This window comes from Empidonax traillii, unplaced genomic scaffold, assembly GCF_003031625.1.
Source record: "Empidonax traillii isolate 1590-97213 ecotype Southwest subspecies unplaced genomic scaffold, ASM303162v1 scaffold161:size1573837, whole genome shotgun sequence".
NCBI lineage: Eukaryota > Metazoa > Chordata > Aves > Passeriformes > Tyrannidae > Empidonax > Empidonax traillii.
Window position 1 is genome coordinate 1,471,129 of NW_020955354.1, and position 16,228 is coordinate 1,487,356.

At 41.6% G+C, this 16,228-nt stretch overlaps 1 protein-coding gene across 5 annotated transcripts in view; it reads left to right on the top strand.

Annotated features, from left to right (window-relative positions):
- The window catches only part of SEMA5B (semaphorin 5B), a 197,427-nt gene that overhangs the window by 117,046 nt on the left and 64,153 nt on the right, over positions 1–16,228 (top strand). For all 5 annotated transcript variants that reach the window (XM_027885113.1, XM_027885112.1, XM_027885115.1 and 2 more), the window contains 4 exons: positions 921–983; positions 10,632–10,730; positions 11,470–11,683; positions 14,240–14,525. In XM_027885113.1, the coding sequence (XP_027740914.1) occupies positions 921–983; positions 10,632–10,730; positions 11,470–11,683; positions 14,240–14,525 (662 nt within the window). The remainder of the gene's footprint in view (positions 1–920; positions 984–10,631; positions 10,731–11,469; positions 11,684–14,239; positions 14,526–16,228) is intronic.

Below are 16,228 nucleotides of genomic sequence, written 5' to 3' on the forward strand. Positions count from 1 at the left end.
GATCTGTTTCTGAACTTTGTGAGACTGGCCTTTCCTTATGTAACAGAGCTATTTTTCTTGCACTCAGAATGATGTATTATGTATAGTATGGATGTTTATTTGTATTTTCACCTCCAGCTAACTATACCTGCTTGAATTTGTTAGGACTATTTTTAAAAAGTGCTGAAGGGAGGAAAATTGGGGAGGGCACTGAATGGCTAGGTATGCTGCTGAATATTTTAAATCTAAAAGTTCTCTCTAATGCAGCTTTTCTGGTCTTGACTTTTCTTGCTCTGAAGCAGTCAGTCAGAGCCAACTGGGGACCCCACACGTTCTCAGACTCCAGTCAATAGTGCCCTCAGCACTGATGTGTTTTACTCCATTTCAGGATCTGACCCTACTTTTCTGGCATCATCAATGTCCATCAGCCTTTCTCCTTGCTTCCCTAGCTCCCAGTTGTTTTATCCAGCTTGCCTCACTGCAGGGTTACTTAAAAGATGATAATCTTAGGCGTAAATTTAAGAAAACCAACAGATTTGTGCAGAATTGCTGGACTTTGCTGTAGGGAATGTTTTCATTTTGGCAGTGAAAGATGGTGGTTTTATACAGCACTGTCCTCCTTGAAAAGAAGGTGATGACTCGGTGTGTGGGGTTTATGTCTTGGACCTTCCAGCTGAATGGTGATCAGAAGTTGTATTTACATGTAAATTAAAGTCTGTCCTCTGTGAACCTTCCAGTTGCTTCTGCCTTTGGACTTCTCATCTATTTGTCATTTGTGTGCACTGTGAGCACAGTGGGAGCGAGATACATGTTTACTGTCACAATGCTGCTTTTAAATTGGGCTGTGTAAATTGGCTAGAGATGCTTGCTCTTGTTTTGGGAGTCTCCAGACATGGTGGATGGTGGCATTCTTATGTGACTTGTGCATTTTGGTTTTTCAGGCAACAGCATGGGGTTCAGATGAAGACACCAGGAGGTCCTGTCAAAGTAAAGGGAAAACAGAGGTAAATTTTTCAATGGTATAATGATGTTATGGGTAAATATATTTGCAACATGTGAAATCCACACAGGGAGCATCTGACACCAGCCTGAGCCTGTAAATTTGCAGCAGTTTAGCTCTGCCACCGCATGTGTATAAGCACCATCAAGCGAGCCATTTCAAAGGCCCCCTGTCCAAGTTATTACACTTGCTCTGCAGGAAATTTAAAGGTTATTTCACTGCTGGAGAGGACACTATTTGTGACACATCAAGGAACAGAGTGGTGGCAAGCCAGGGGTAGCATCTTGCAGTGGGGTCTGAGACCAGGCAGGTTGCCGTAGTCTGGGTGCTCAGCAGCGAGCCCCTGGAATTCAGCCAGGTGGGCTTCAATGCATGTTTGCAGTTAGAGTTCTTTATACAGTTCACCTGAGAACTGAATCTGCTCACACATTGCAGTCTGTTCAGGTGGAATATCACAAAACTGCTTTGGAGGCAGGTGAAGTCTGCTAGGCTGCAGTTTGAAGTAAGAGTTGCTTGAACAAACACGTGCTGTCCCAGAAGTTTGGAGTTTGCAGACATTTCTGATCCAACCACAGGGCCCTTCTACCCCTCTTCTGAGAAGCTAAAACAAAGCCATCTATCTAAAAGCAGGAAATATTTTGATTTTTCAAATGTGATGTTCGTTCTCTTAAAAAATCTTCAGGTCTCAAAGGTGACACCTGCGAGGGTGTCCTGTTGTCCTTAATGCTGCACTGCAAAGAGATCTCAGTCCAAACCGAAGGAGCTGGACAAAGAATAAGACAGGATAAGCACAGTCTTTGTTTAAACATGAACAGTCAGGCAGAGAGTGATTGCGTGGCTGACCCAGAATGCTGGAATCTGCCAAGTTACAGTTCGCTGCTTTAAACACAAGATTATCTGGGTTTCCATTGACTATATACATTTTATATAATACACTTTATGTGATTACTGTATTAACTTGTATATACACAAAAAAAAGCTTGAATTTTGCCAGATAGGCAACAATTTGCTTCATGTAACTGTGGAGACCAAGAGTATGGGTATCCTAGAACATCTCTTACAGTTTCATGTAGAATCTACTTTGTGCAGTAAAACATCCTGGAGGCAAAATGGGTTGGGTTAGGTGAACACCAAACATGGCCAGCCACAAGAAGAAGAAGTAGGACAAAATTATCAAACTCTAGAACCCAAGACATGAGGAATTTTTGAGTTTATGGCCTTTGTACTTTAAATGTGCAAAGAAATTATTTTCCTCTTTTCTTCCATTATAAAGTCTGCGAGATTTAAGTTGTATCATATTGTTCATGAAGAATTTGAATTTATAACCCAGAATTATTTTGTCAACCCCTGGATAAAGCCATTCATTTGACTGAACAAATTCTAGGATAATTTCAATTTATCTTTGTTACTGTCTAGCCAAAAGAAAGCAATGGTCTGAATATCTTCACTGCTGCCTCCTTGCACTGCAAAGGGTTTGCCAAAAATTTCAGAAGGATGATGCTCTGAACAGCTGAGTTTATGCTGATTTAGATACAGAGCTTGAAATTGTTTGCAGGGTGCAGTGACTATAGGTGAAGTTCTGAGGAACAGTAATTAAGCAGACTGTTAGACACTTCTTGGTATACAATTAGTGGCAGAGTTGTTGACTAAGAATCTGACAAGAAGGCAGGAAGCTACAGGAGGCCTACAAAGGCAGAAGGATTCTGCAGCAGCTAAGCAACACAGATCTCTCAGGTCTGCATGTACTCTAACCTGTGTGTCCACAACTGATCCCTCTTGGGGCAACTCTACACTTCCATTGTTTGTTACACTGCAGAGAAGTGACTCAGCAGTAGCTCAAAAATACCGAGTTTAGTCTAGGCAGCTGGTGAAGTGCTCTGCTCCAGCTAAGTCCAGCTCTGACGCAGCATCTCTGCCCTTGTCTGGGTAAATGCAGCAGAAACATGAACATTTCTGATTCTGCTGTGCACTGGTGGTACAAGATGCAGAGCTGTCTACCTCAGCACTGCTTTGTCAAAACTTGACTAATGGCATCTTTCTACCTAGCACAGATGATTTCATGATAAATACGTTATGGACTGTCAGGCACTTAGATATGTGGCGATAGAAGCTAAAAATAAGGAGGACCTTTCGCTCTTAAGTTATTTCACAGTGTAGTTTTCAAAAGTTATATCACTGGTCCATTTTCCTTGCCCTTTAAATAAGGTATGTATTTTAGGGTGAGGCTTTCAAAACCACCAGGTGTATTAAAATGCCTTTTTTTCCTCTTCATTCTTGTGCCTGTTGAGTACCTAAATCAGATTCTTCCCGCTTCTTAGAAAATCTCTTCCTAAAATGCTTAGAGCTGTAACATAAGAAAAATAAGCAGTGCAAGATTAAAAGCCACAACATTCATATTACAGAAGTGTAATTATTATGGCATGATGGATACTCCACATTTCAGTACCTATTCTCTGGAGAAAAGGCAGATGAAAAATCTGGGTCCCAGATTTAAGGTTAGAAGCTACCATTTCTTCTGGCACCTTGTATAGCTCTGACCACAGACTTCACCTGCTTATTCCTAAACTGAGCTCAGTAACTTGTCTTTGGCTGCTGCAGCTTTTTGAAGAAAGCAGAAAGTTTTGCACTGAAGACGTGAAGCAAATGGGCTGACTGTGCTTTGCTGGATTGTTCTAATGGCAGATCACCTTCCCTCTTAACAACATGTAGTTTAATTTTTCTTTGTATCTGATTTCACTTTTGAGTGTCAGTGTCTCATTTTGCCCTTCTCTGCTAGATTAAAGAGCCCTTTAGTTACCAACATTTATTTTTTACAGAGGCACTTATACGCTCTTGTCAATTCAGTACTTAGGCCTTTTGATAAAGTAAAAATATGATTTCTACAAGCCTCTTTCACGAAGTCCTTTTTCTACTGCCCTTGAATATTTTTTGTCTGTTTTTTTTTTTTCACCTATATTCTCTTATCAAACTCTCTAATACCTGAGTGTGATTAAAACAGCCTCCCACCTTCCTCTGTTCATATACATGGCAGTTTTGTAAGCTCTTCTGCCATAGGAGATCATGCAGAATGCCTGGCCACTGTGACCACTAAATCCTTTTCACAGTTACTTCTCCTGGGATGTAATCTCCATGCTTATACATAAAGCCCTTTTGTTCCTTTTTCTTTCATGCATAATATCTTACAAAAATGTATTTTGTTTGTTGGATCCAGCTCACCAACCATCCTGGCATATATCACTAAATATAGAGAGAGGCATTGGCTTCACTGGTAATTACTAAGTTTGTAATCCACAAATGTTATTTAAGAAAAATAATGTAAAAGTTAATACTGGGCTGGTACCACCCCAGCTGGGGCTCTGCTAGAACAGCAAGTTTATGAGTGATTTCACTTTAAGGACTGTTTTCATCCCAGCAATTTATCAGATTTTAATCCCTTAATGTATAAGTTCCTGAGACCGATTTTAAAATTAACTCTCTGCAATATATTGTGCATTATTAAAACAAACACCTTGGAAAGGCCTCTTTCATTTATGTTATTTTTATCAACTAAAACTTGTGGTTTCCTCAGAGAAGTGTATATTGTTTACTTGCCATGTCTCTGGAGACCCATGCTGGCTTCCACAAGTAATCATTCTTATTGTTGCAGCATTAATGAAATGTATCATGATCAGCACCTTTAAATTATCCCCTGGAAAACATCCACATTACTGAGAGACAGTGGAGAGAACAAAGTCAGTGTTATGCTGCCTTGTTTTTGTGTCTTCCAAATGAACTCATCCAGAGCTTGTAGTTAAAATGAGTGATGGATAGAGCAGAAGGGAAAGAAGTTTATTTAATTTCATTAGGAGTTGCTCAGCTCCTAGTTTGTAATTGGTTTGTCTCTGCATAACAGTCCACATCCACCACATCTAAGGAGTTTTTCCTGACATGGAAAGTTGTGGCTTTTTAAACATGAGAACCTTGGTCTTTCTTTTGTTTAAGCACCAAATTATTTGTAAACTTTCCAAAAGCAGCACAACATCATTTTAAAATGTGAAAAGAAACCACTTGTGAAAATGACAGTGAAAAATTGCATCTCTTAGGTGCTCCCTGAAGAGCTTTGTGTAGCCAGGAGGAAGATGATGCACTAATAACATTTCTGGAGCAAGAAAGAAATAAGAGAAATAGGCATCCAGCTAGCACTCGTCCCACTGTGTTTCCTCTATGATGTCCTGATGCTTTGGGGTCTTATGATTCTCACAAGGTTACAGGAAAATCCTAGCCCAAGGCTTCAGCCCAGCTAAATGGGATTGGTGCAGAACTTGCTGAGCTAATGGAGGAATCAGCTGTTTCAGGCATTCAGGTGGCTCTGTGTCACACAGAGGATGTGCTCTCTGCTTATCTGGTGAAACTGGGAGACTCTGCACCACTTAAGAATAATAGGTGTCCAAGTAGGACAGGCACCATATAAATCCCCAGGCAAACAGAAATAACTGGGAGGCTGTCAGCTATTTTTTCCCCCTTTGTAACTGCTCCTAAAGACATGAACCAACGTTCCTATTACTTCTGCTAAGCTATCAATATAGAATCAGCCCCTAAGTTTGATTAAAGTCCATTAAAGAAAACTTGGCTGGAAAAATCATTAGCAATTCTCTTTGCTTTCTATTGCACTCAAAGGAGAAAGACAGTTTGGTTGGGGCCTTGGCTTAAACTGAGTAACAGAATTGCTTGTCCAAGGAAGTGAATATAGATACCTGAAAGTGTATTAGTAGCAGTGCTCGAGAGCAAGTTAGGTCTTGATTGTTTTTTAATGAATCGGGATAAACTGCAATAGATAAATTAAATGTTTGCTGCATTCTGAAGTGGCATTGCAGGGGAACTTGGAGTTCTGCTGGTTGATTCTCTGAACTCCAGTTTTTACTCCAGGAGTTTGCGTTTCTCTGAGGATGGCAGACCATCTGCAACAGCTATTTGTCTCATGCAGTGTGTAACTGTGGTTTTAATCTATGATTAAAATATATCAGTATGTGAAGGAATAGGGTTAGCCTAAAAAATAATTGAAAAAGAAATCTCTGACAACAGGGCTTGAATGGTTTATTCAACCTAAAACTTTAGGTAGTGCCTATACATGGCTATGCTTTCAAAGAAAACTGCATCTATACAATGAGATTAAGGGCTTATAATCTTTTAGAACTCTGGTGCTGAGAGGACAGAAGAAATGACTAAGAAGCATCTGCAGCTGGATTGTTTGCAGCGTCCTGAAATTGTCTTTTTGAATTTTACCTCAAACAGAAGCTGCACTAGGTCAGCCCCTCCATGTGCTGATCTGTCCACATGAATGAAGGCAGCAACAGGGCACCGCTCCTGCTTCTCGGGTTTGAAATGTGCTCTCAGAGCAGCCTGACATCTCTGTGAGCTAGAAAGAGACCTGGTTCTGTCCACAGTCGTGGACATAGAGCATTCACAGACAGTGACTGAACAGTAACCTTAAATGTTACAAAAAATAAAATAAATGAGGATAGGCTTAAACTGAGGGGGGGGGGGGGGGGGAGGGGCTTCAGGAAAGTTTGTTCTGACTGTGAGATCCTGTGCTTTGTTGTGTTGAGCCTCAGAAGTTGTGTACTGTTCCTTTCTAGGAAAACAAGGGTCATTAGACTGGAAAAAAAGTGATACTTTCTAAATTTAAGGCCTTATCTCAAAGAAGGTAATTTTGAGGAAGGAAAAAACCTCAAAGTGGGTAACATGCAAGTCATAGGAAAATCAGAGATAGGCTTAATTCCCTGGCAGTGAGCCACAGGTTTTTATCAGCTCTGCCATATATTTAATAATAATCCCAACTAATATAACTGAGTTATTCTTATTAACCATATAAATATGCAGTCTTCCCCCTTTATTTAAATCCTTAATCTCTTGATCCCAGTAATATCTTCTGGTGATGAGATTTGCAGACTGATCATACATAGCTTTAACAGTCTGCTCCATAATGTGAGAGCAGGATCCAAATATTGTCTTGTCTGGACAGAGGTGGGTTCAAACTTGCCAAATTTTCTGGTTATATTAAAGCCCATCTGACTTTTGCCTCCTGGATGCCTGGAGTTTTCCAGCCACATGGAAGAAACTGCATTAAATAGCTCCTGTTTTCTGTAGGGGTTTGTGAGATCATTTTACTAACTGGTTGCCTCAGCTATGAATTGTTGCAGAGAGCAGCGTATTGAATGACTTTTCAAAGCAAATCCAGGCTGGTTTAAGGAACACAGAGAGAAGACTGTTCCTTGCTATTTATTTGGAGAATGGGCTAGAAAGAGGATCTAATGTAAATCTCCCAGACAGTATCTTGAGAAAAATCCCACAAGTTGGAGCTTTTAAGTGGTTTGGTTTCTTCTTTGCTTTTGTTGGAGGCTTTCACAGGCTGACATGACTGGCAATGGATACAGCAATAAGAAACATGAAATGAGCACCATATTCCTCTTTGGGCCAGGCAGGTTAGAGAGATGTGGTCTGGTAATTAGACCTCTGTGGCTGCCCTTCAGGAGCTCCTCTAACTCAGCATGTCACCACAGCAAGTTTACACCTGCATTGTTTTGGTTGAGAGATCAGGGCACATAATATACATCTCTTTACTTTAAGTGTATAAATAGCTTTGAGAATGGTGTATGAAATGTGCATATTATCACTGCTCTTCCTCCAGAAGAATGGAGCGCTGCTATGATCATCAGTAAGACAGGTCCAGAGAAAATGCCTATTAGTTAATTCACTGGAACAACTACACGGTCCACACCTAGTAGCATCATTTTTCAGCAGAGCAGAGAACATCCACTAGTCACCCCAGTTTTTGCCTTTGACAGCTAATGAAAACCAGCTAGTGGGTTTGTTGCATCCAGTTCCCTGAAAAGTACCAGCTGTCCAATGTTTCCAGTCTGACACCTCACCCATACTGACTGTGCTCTTTTGCTCTTTGCTGCCGCAGTTGGGAATGGGCTGGAAGTCACAGATTGAAGTATCCTGGAGCAGATTCAGACAGCAGCAGATATATTTTGCCCAATGTGGTTTCTTCCTCTATTTCAGTAAATGACTTCTGCTTTGGACAGAATGGGTGCAAACAAAGCCGTGCATAGTTAGGCTAAAATAACACAAGATTATTCCGACTTCCAGCATCCTCACTGGGCCAGGCTACCATGCCTGGAGTAAAAGTGTGCAACAGATACATCACTGTCAGTAGACTGCAGCACATGATCTTCCAGAGAAATTCTTTTTGTATGCTATCTTCTCAGCTGGGAAGCTTTTTATAGAAACTGAAGTTTGTTAATCTGTAATACAGTTCTGTGCAAGTAAGAGAATTCTCCAAATTAGGATTTTAGATTTCCGCAGGACAGGGCTTTAATTAGGAATACACTGTAATAGCTAGGCAGGAAAGGGTCCACCAACATAAATGGTTTTAGCTGGTTTAGGTCAGAAGCTTTGCTCAGACCCTGCACAAAGCAGGGGAGAGTGCAGGTGAAGGGGAAGCAGATGGGTACTCTCTTACTGTGTGAAATTTGAGTACAGAGCTGCATTCTGGGTTAGATGCCAAATCAGTCATATTCTGAAAACAAAACTCTGTTGGGAGAGTACGTAATATTTTTTGTAATAACATTCACTCAAGAGCTTCTAGTATTTTGCATTTAAATATATAGTGGTCCTAATATTATGTGGGATTGAATAACTGTGGTCTACAGAAAGAGGAATCACTTGAAGCAGTTATGAGATACAGACATCACCTACAGGCAGGGAGTAAATGGCAGGGCTCCCAGCACCATGCAGCAATGACAGGAGAGGGCAGAGAGGCTGGCAAGCCCTTCGTCTGTTAAAGGAAGCAATGAGACCTCTATTCTCTATACACAGCAGGTTGGACAATGCTTCTCAAAGTCCTGCTTGATAAACTGATGCACAGTCACCATGACTGATGTGCTTCTGAAATAGGAAGTGCTGAGTCGACCCAGCTATGAGTCTAAGCTCTCGTTTTTGGGTGACAAGCCCGATCCCCTGATGCCCCTGCTGAGCCTCAAGCCTTGCAGGATCTGCTCTGTGGCACTCTGTAGCTTCTGCCTGGGCTGGGTGAGTGCTCCTGGGCTGGCTCTGGAGTGCAGTCCCTGTGATCTGCTCCATTCAAAAGCAAGCCCCACGTGTCATGCCCATGCAGTCACTTGTCTGTGGCTAATACTGGTGGATGTGCATTGAATCCTTCAACAAGTTGATTTCCATACAGCAAATGAAAGAAGATAGCACATAATACAGCTAAGCAAACTCCTTCCTTTCCAGAGGATGTTTTTACACTGCTGAAACTTGCAAATGAACTCTTCAGGGAAATGATCAGCAGCGTGGAGCCCTTGTGAGACAGGGAAGCTCGCAGAGTGAATGCTGCTTACAGAAGGAGAAGTGGTGTCTGCAGCTGTAGGCTCAGCTTAGTGGCAAATGATGATCTGTTGGAGGGAGAAAAGCAAAGGAGCCAGGATAACCCAGCTGAGTTTGTTACTTTTTAACAAGTTTCCTTTTCTGTTTATGGTACAGCATAATAGACTTTCTTCACTTGGAGCCTAGTGAGTGCCATCATTAGCTTATATCCTTATATCCTTTCTTCTGAGATGGCCCCAGAGGCCAGGCAGGCAGGCTGTGCCAGGCTCACTGCACATCTCTTGTCAGGGCTGTTTGCATGAACCTTGGGGCAGGTGGCTCTCGACCCTCTTGCACTGCCTGTGGGAGTTGCACACTAGTCTCACACCTCCCTTTCCCTCTGTGTACTGGTAGAAGGTTCCTGCCTTATATGACCTCTTTCTCCCCTGGTGCTAAACTCCAGGAGATGCTTGGTTAGCCTGATCTGCAGTCCACAGTCTCTGGATGTGAGGCTATGGGGAGGAAAAGAGACTATGGTTCTTTCTAACAACATAAAGGTGATTTTCTGAAAAAAATGCCAACTGCAGCCTTGTGCTGCCCACCCCCCCCCACCCCCACCCCAGCATGGGACCACAGGAGCCCTGCACCTTTGGGGACTGGCATGTGGAGGGAGCTGCTCATTTGTACCAGCAAGCGGTCATGCAACTGAGAAGAAAGAATTTGCTATTTCTCACTGGCCTGGCCTTAAAGAGAAACTCCCTCTGCCATGGAAAATCCTAAGCACTCAATCCTCAGGGAGGCAGGAAATCGCAGCCTGTTCAAGCATGAGATTCTTCTGACCAGCCTGGTCTATTAAAGAGAAGTTCCTGCTGTTTTTCTGCTGGCATTGGTTTGAATTATAGTGCAGACAGACCTGCTGTCCTTCACTGCAGTCTGTGTCTGGGTAATGTTTTCAAAGCTGCATTACTGGGAAAATGGGTCAGAAGTATCATGGAAAGAGGGAGAATTTCTCTTGCAATCTAAGCAGAGCACAGAAAGAGTCATTTGTGTAGTTATGAGACTCAGAGTCAACCTGATGGATAGCATCCTATCCAGGGACTGTGCAGGGCTATGGTTAGAGAAATAACCAGCAAATTGGTCCTGCTCACTTAGACCACTAGCTCCCTACAGCTGGGCACTGCTTGATGCAACAAACCTCAGCCCAAGTGAGAGCTGAGGAAGGTGTATTCCAGCTGCAACACAGGTATTTTTATAATGTAATAAAATTTTCAAAATCCTTTGTCTCTGTCTTGTGTCCCTATAGGAAGAGTGCCAGAACTATGTCCGAGTGCTGATTGTTTATGGCAAGAAGGTTTTTACCTGTGGTACCAACGCCTTTTCACCAGTGTGTTCCAGTCGACAGGTCTGTTTTGCCTCTTTTACAATGATGGAGAGGGCTGGATACATGCTCTGGGGAAGTCCAGTCATTTGGCAGGGCATCATGGCTACAGAGAATATGTTCTAAATGTAGCTGACCTGAAATTATTTTGTTTTCGTTCTTTGAGTCCCCTTGGGCTGCTGTGGGGCAATGAGTGTATTTGCAGTTGGGGAACTAAAAGCTTGTTTTGTGGGTAAGTTAGATCTGGGCAAAATGTTGCTCATGTAAACCTTGGGTATGGTGCTGAAAATGGGGAATATAGGCAAGCTTAGCTATGACTACCTCCTGGGCTGAATACTTAAAAGTTCCTTTAAAATAAAGACAAAACTCCCTTTGGCTTCAAGAGAGGCAGGAGCAGGCCCAGGGCAATGTTTATTTTTATGTTTTTTAATGCCAGTGTGTATTCAGGGGGTGTCTATGGAAGATTAGAAACCTGTGCTAGCACCAGGAGCACCTGATTACACCGAGCACGCTGGGGCTTTATTGGCAGGGGATTTACCCTTTGTACAAAGCAATAGAATCAGTGAGGCTGAGACACAACTTCTTATATTGGCAAATGATGGATGTAAAGATCAATTTACAGTCATCACTGACATTATATTCTCACAGCTACATGTTTTTTTAAAATCAAGGTTCTGTTTGTAGGTACTCATGGGCAAACTGAATTCTCTATATCAGTAAGAAAGCCAGATATTATTTAAGTTCTCTTTTCTTTTAAATACAGGTAGGAAATCTCAGCAAAATCATTGACAGAATTAATGGAGTGGCTCGGTGCCCATATGACCCTCGGCATAACTCGACAGCTGTGATTACATCACGAGGAGAACTCTATGCTGCAACTGTGATTGATTTTTCTGGACGGGATCCTGCTATTTACCGCAGCCTTGGAAATGTTCCCCCACTTAGGACAGCACAATACAACTCCAAATGGCTCAATGGTAAAGTCATGTGGGTCACATCTGAGCAAAAGATGTATTAAAGTCAGCTTGACAGGCTTGTAAATCTTTCCCTCTCTTCATATTGAGATCCAGAGGTATGATGGGGAAGGGCTTCCGGTGCAATAATCAATGCAGCTTGGAAGACATTTAAAAAGAGGCTGAAAGTATTTCAGAGAAGTTGATTTAGAATACAGAAAGCAGGTCTTACAGGTTACTTAACATATATATGGGTCTCTGTCTTGTGAGATGACCACATATATCATTTTAACATGAAAACCACTCGAAGATTTGAAGATCAAAACCAACTTTTTAAGCGTCGTATTCTTGACCCAGTTCTGCAGAATGATGAGCATTCTCTACTTCCACTGACTCAGCTGAACATGGTTGGTTTCAGTGCAAGATCAGTCCAAAAATGAGAAATTTCACAGCACATTATGTTCCATGTGAATTCATGCTGATGTGGATTTATAGTTATTAAAAGCAGCTCCTACCCCAGTGTGATAATACCCTGCATCAAGCAAGCTATAGAATTTCAACCAGTAATCCCTGCACTGAGTCCACACAGTTCTGACTGGGGCAAAGCACTTCTTGTCTAGCAGACTGTAGTGATGGAGATCCAAATATTCCCCCTCTCTTCTTTTACCCAGGTAAATTGACAAGATATTCAGAATCTTTCTATTAGATTTCAGGACCTTTCAATTAAAGGTAAGAGCAGTGGGACTGTGCACTCTCTGGAGCTTAAAGAGACTGAACTAAGACTTCTGCAGGCATCCTGAAGCCAGTATGGAGATCCGGAATTTTAGGAAAAGAATGTCATCAGGCAAGACTGTGAATTAGGACCAAGAAGCATCATAGCTGATATACACTTATTAGAAATAGGTTCCTCTTGCCTGCACATGAATGCAAGATTCAGAAGGAATCCACATTGTAAGAGTTTAAGCAAGACAAACGGTAACTGAGGTTCTAGTATGTGACTGGAAAAACTAATGTGTCTCTTGGATTTATAACCTGGTGCAGCAGTGGTGACATTGGAGTAATTTCATCCTGTTCTGGCCACTTTTCAACAAGAAATAGAAAACTTGAAGGTGATTCAGAGAAGAGCCTTGCAGTGATTTGATGCTTGGAAAGCCCTGCCTCACAGTGAGAGACTTAAGGAGCTCAATTTATTTATCTTTCTGAAAAGGAGATAAAAGGTGTTTTGTTCATGATATGGAAGTACTTACATCAAGAGAAGATTTCGGACAGGATAAAGTTCTTTAATCTAGCAGACAAGTCATGACAAGAACCTGTGATTGGAAGCTGAAACCAGATAATGTCAAATGGGAAAAGAAGTGCAGGTTGCAGCTGGGTCAGTCTTTAGTCATTTGAACAAGTCACTGAGGAAAGTGATGGATGTAACACCATGTGACATTGTCCAGTAAGATCAGATCTCCTTCAAAAGATGTGATCTAATTCACCTGTTAGTTACAGGATCCGATGGTGGAATTACAGGGTGAAAATCTCTTGTTCATGTTGGACTTGCTGATCACAACAGTCACTGTAAGGTTCATGGTTTATTTGAAGAAGAAAGTTTGATGAGAGGTGCTTTGCAGTGCCCTTCCTTCTGTACCACCATCTACCTCCCAAACCTGCCTTGCAGCAGCAGCAGCCTGCCTCTCCCTCAGCCACAACTCTGTTCTTTCACTCCTGGGCTGCAGCATTAAAGGAATCTTGTACTTCCCTTTTTATTTCTTCCTTTGAGCATTACTCAGAAATGAACACTGTAAAATCACCCTATAAAACCAACATGATTTTTTTCTCTGTTTGGTCAAATATTATTCACTGGCTAACCTTTTCCCTTTGCCAAAGAAACCGTTAGGATAAAAGACTATACACTTTAAAGCCTTGATAAATACCCAATTAAAATATTCCCTACTAGACCAATTCCAGGTTATTTTCAATTCTTGTGAAAATAATAACAATAATTCTAGGAAAAAATGCATTAAGGAGAGCTTGTTTCACTGCTGCCAGTCTGTGGCTTGGTTTTGTTTTATGGGCAGAAGATAATCTTTTGTGCCTAGAAACTGGAAAGGCTTCATGATAAAACCCAGATGTGACTGTGCTGGGAGAGAAGGTTGAAGGTTTCAGTGCAGCAGCCTGGGGAATCGGGCGGATGCACGCAGCATATTTAACACATCATAAGGTGCACTTCAGAAGTGAATAGGTGAAGGAGCCCAATGGGAAGGCTTTATGTTGTAAAATGAGTATAGGCACAGAGAATAGTCATGCATATGCAAAGTGTTGAACTCTACTTTCTCTGAAATCAGTAGTAGCTTTGCCAATAAAGTGGGGAAACAATGGGGTCTTTCCAAGATCTGAAAAAAGGTATGAGAGTTATATCCCCATATATCACTATTATTATCTACTTATTTTATGTCCTCTGCTAACTCCAACTCCTTGTGGTCCCAGCTTTGACAGCCTGCATAAGGGGAGCTGGCAGCACAATGCAGTGAGCAAGTCAGTGAGCATGGATTGATTTCTAACCTGTATAAATCTCTTCAAATGTTTGTTTTTCAGAGCCTAACTTTATTGCTGCCTATGACATCGGTTTGTTCACCTACTTTTTCTTCCGTGAGAACGCAGTGGAACATGACTGTGGGAAAACAGTGTATTCTCGTGTGGCAAGGGTTTGCAAAAATGATATTGGAGGAAGATTTTTGCTGGAGGACACATGGACAACCTTCATGAAGGCCAGACTGAACTGCTCCCGTGCTGGAGAAATCCCTTTCTATTACAATGAATTGCAAAGCACCTTCTACCTTCCTGAGCAAGATCTGATCTATGGTGTCTTCACGACTAATGTGTAAGTTGTACTGGTTTTACTGCCCTTCTTCTATACCCAGCACTCTGAGGCTGACAATATATTGATTTCTTGGACAGCCTGAGCAATCATTTTTAAAAGATCCTTTGGTTAACGTGAAGGGATAGGTCTGTGATATCCATCACAGCAGCATAGCCTTCAGGACTATGTTTTTAATCCATGGTTCATAGATTCCTGGAGTCCATAAAAGGTGACTGTGCAGTTTTAGGGTAACTTAATTTGATATAAACCTGGGCAGAGAACAGACTTCTGACTTTTCGTAATGACAGTACAACTTGTGTAGTTCAGAGGGATGATCTGAAAATGACCCAGCAGAAAAGCATAAGTGATTTCCATCCAGGCTAACTGCCTGGACAGTCTGACACAACTGTGTGAATACTGGAGTTGGCCCATGAGATGGACAGGTACATACGCTTGGGAGAGAAGGACTGGAAGGAGAAGAATGAGGCAGATAGGATCACAACAGCCTAGGCTGAAATCAGCATATATTGCTACTGAACAACAATGTAATAACAAGGTCATGCAGGCCATAAGGCATTTGACATTTCCAAGGGGTGCTTTACCTCTGCTACAGACTGTTTCAGGTCCACAAATCAAAAGCAGCATTGGAACTCTGAGAGGAAAGCATGATTTCTGATACTTCATAATCACCTCTTCTTGGCTTGATATTAAAAAAACTTGTAATTGGAATGATTTAGTGTAGCTATGAAAGCAGAGAGAAAGAGATGAGTTAATTAAAAAATATATTAAAAAACTCATAATGTATATTTTTAAGTCAGGAAAACTCAAATAACTTTTTCACTGACGCTCAAGGCTAGGATGAAAAGTTTCAAGCTATAACCAGTCTGCCTGGTATTGAGTTTCAATAATACATGTTCTCCAGGGGTGTATTAGCCTGATGTGTAAACTAGAGAATGAAAATCTGAGTGGTTACTCCCCACAGCAAATGCTCCAAGTGCCTTCCTCATGGTGGGTAGCCAACTTCTATGGGGTTTTTGTGTGCAATGAGGTACTGTCCAATGTGAATAAGGGCCTGTTCCCAAGAAGCCCACAGTAAACCAAAGAAGTGAAACCCTGCTGAAGCACGAGCCTTCCTATTTTAATGTGTCACCTGCTGGGGTGACAGGGCTTGAACTTCAGCCCTTGAAGTCACAAAGCATCAGCCCCAACTTCTTGAGCTAAAGCAGTGTTGGGAGTTTCATTGTGAGTCAACAGAGCCCGAATGAACATAAGTGAGCACTGCACCTAGACTGTGGACACTGGGGAAGATCTGTTCTCCAACTGAAAGACACATGAGTCATTCTCTAAAAACTTTTAGAGGGCATAAACATTGAAAGGAAGCCTGACTACTGCTTTAGACACTTGAGCTGATCTTTATTTTTTTTTTTTTTGCAATTTAAGAGGACTTCTGTGATAATGTTTTATCTATCCATTTGTTCATTCATCCAGCCAAGAACAAAAGTTGGAAATGAGAAAATTACTAATAACTGTATTTTATTTATCAAATTGATGAAGTTTTTGGACTAGAAGGGGGAAGACATAGACTAGCTGTGGTTGAAACAGTTCACTTCTGCTGTGTCTGTCCCCTAGGTTTAACATGAGATGTGATGAGTGTTATCTGTCTCCTTTGAGTACACTTAAGTCACTCTTCATGCACGAGGGATGTACCTCTCATACACGAAGGA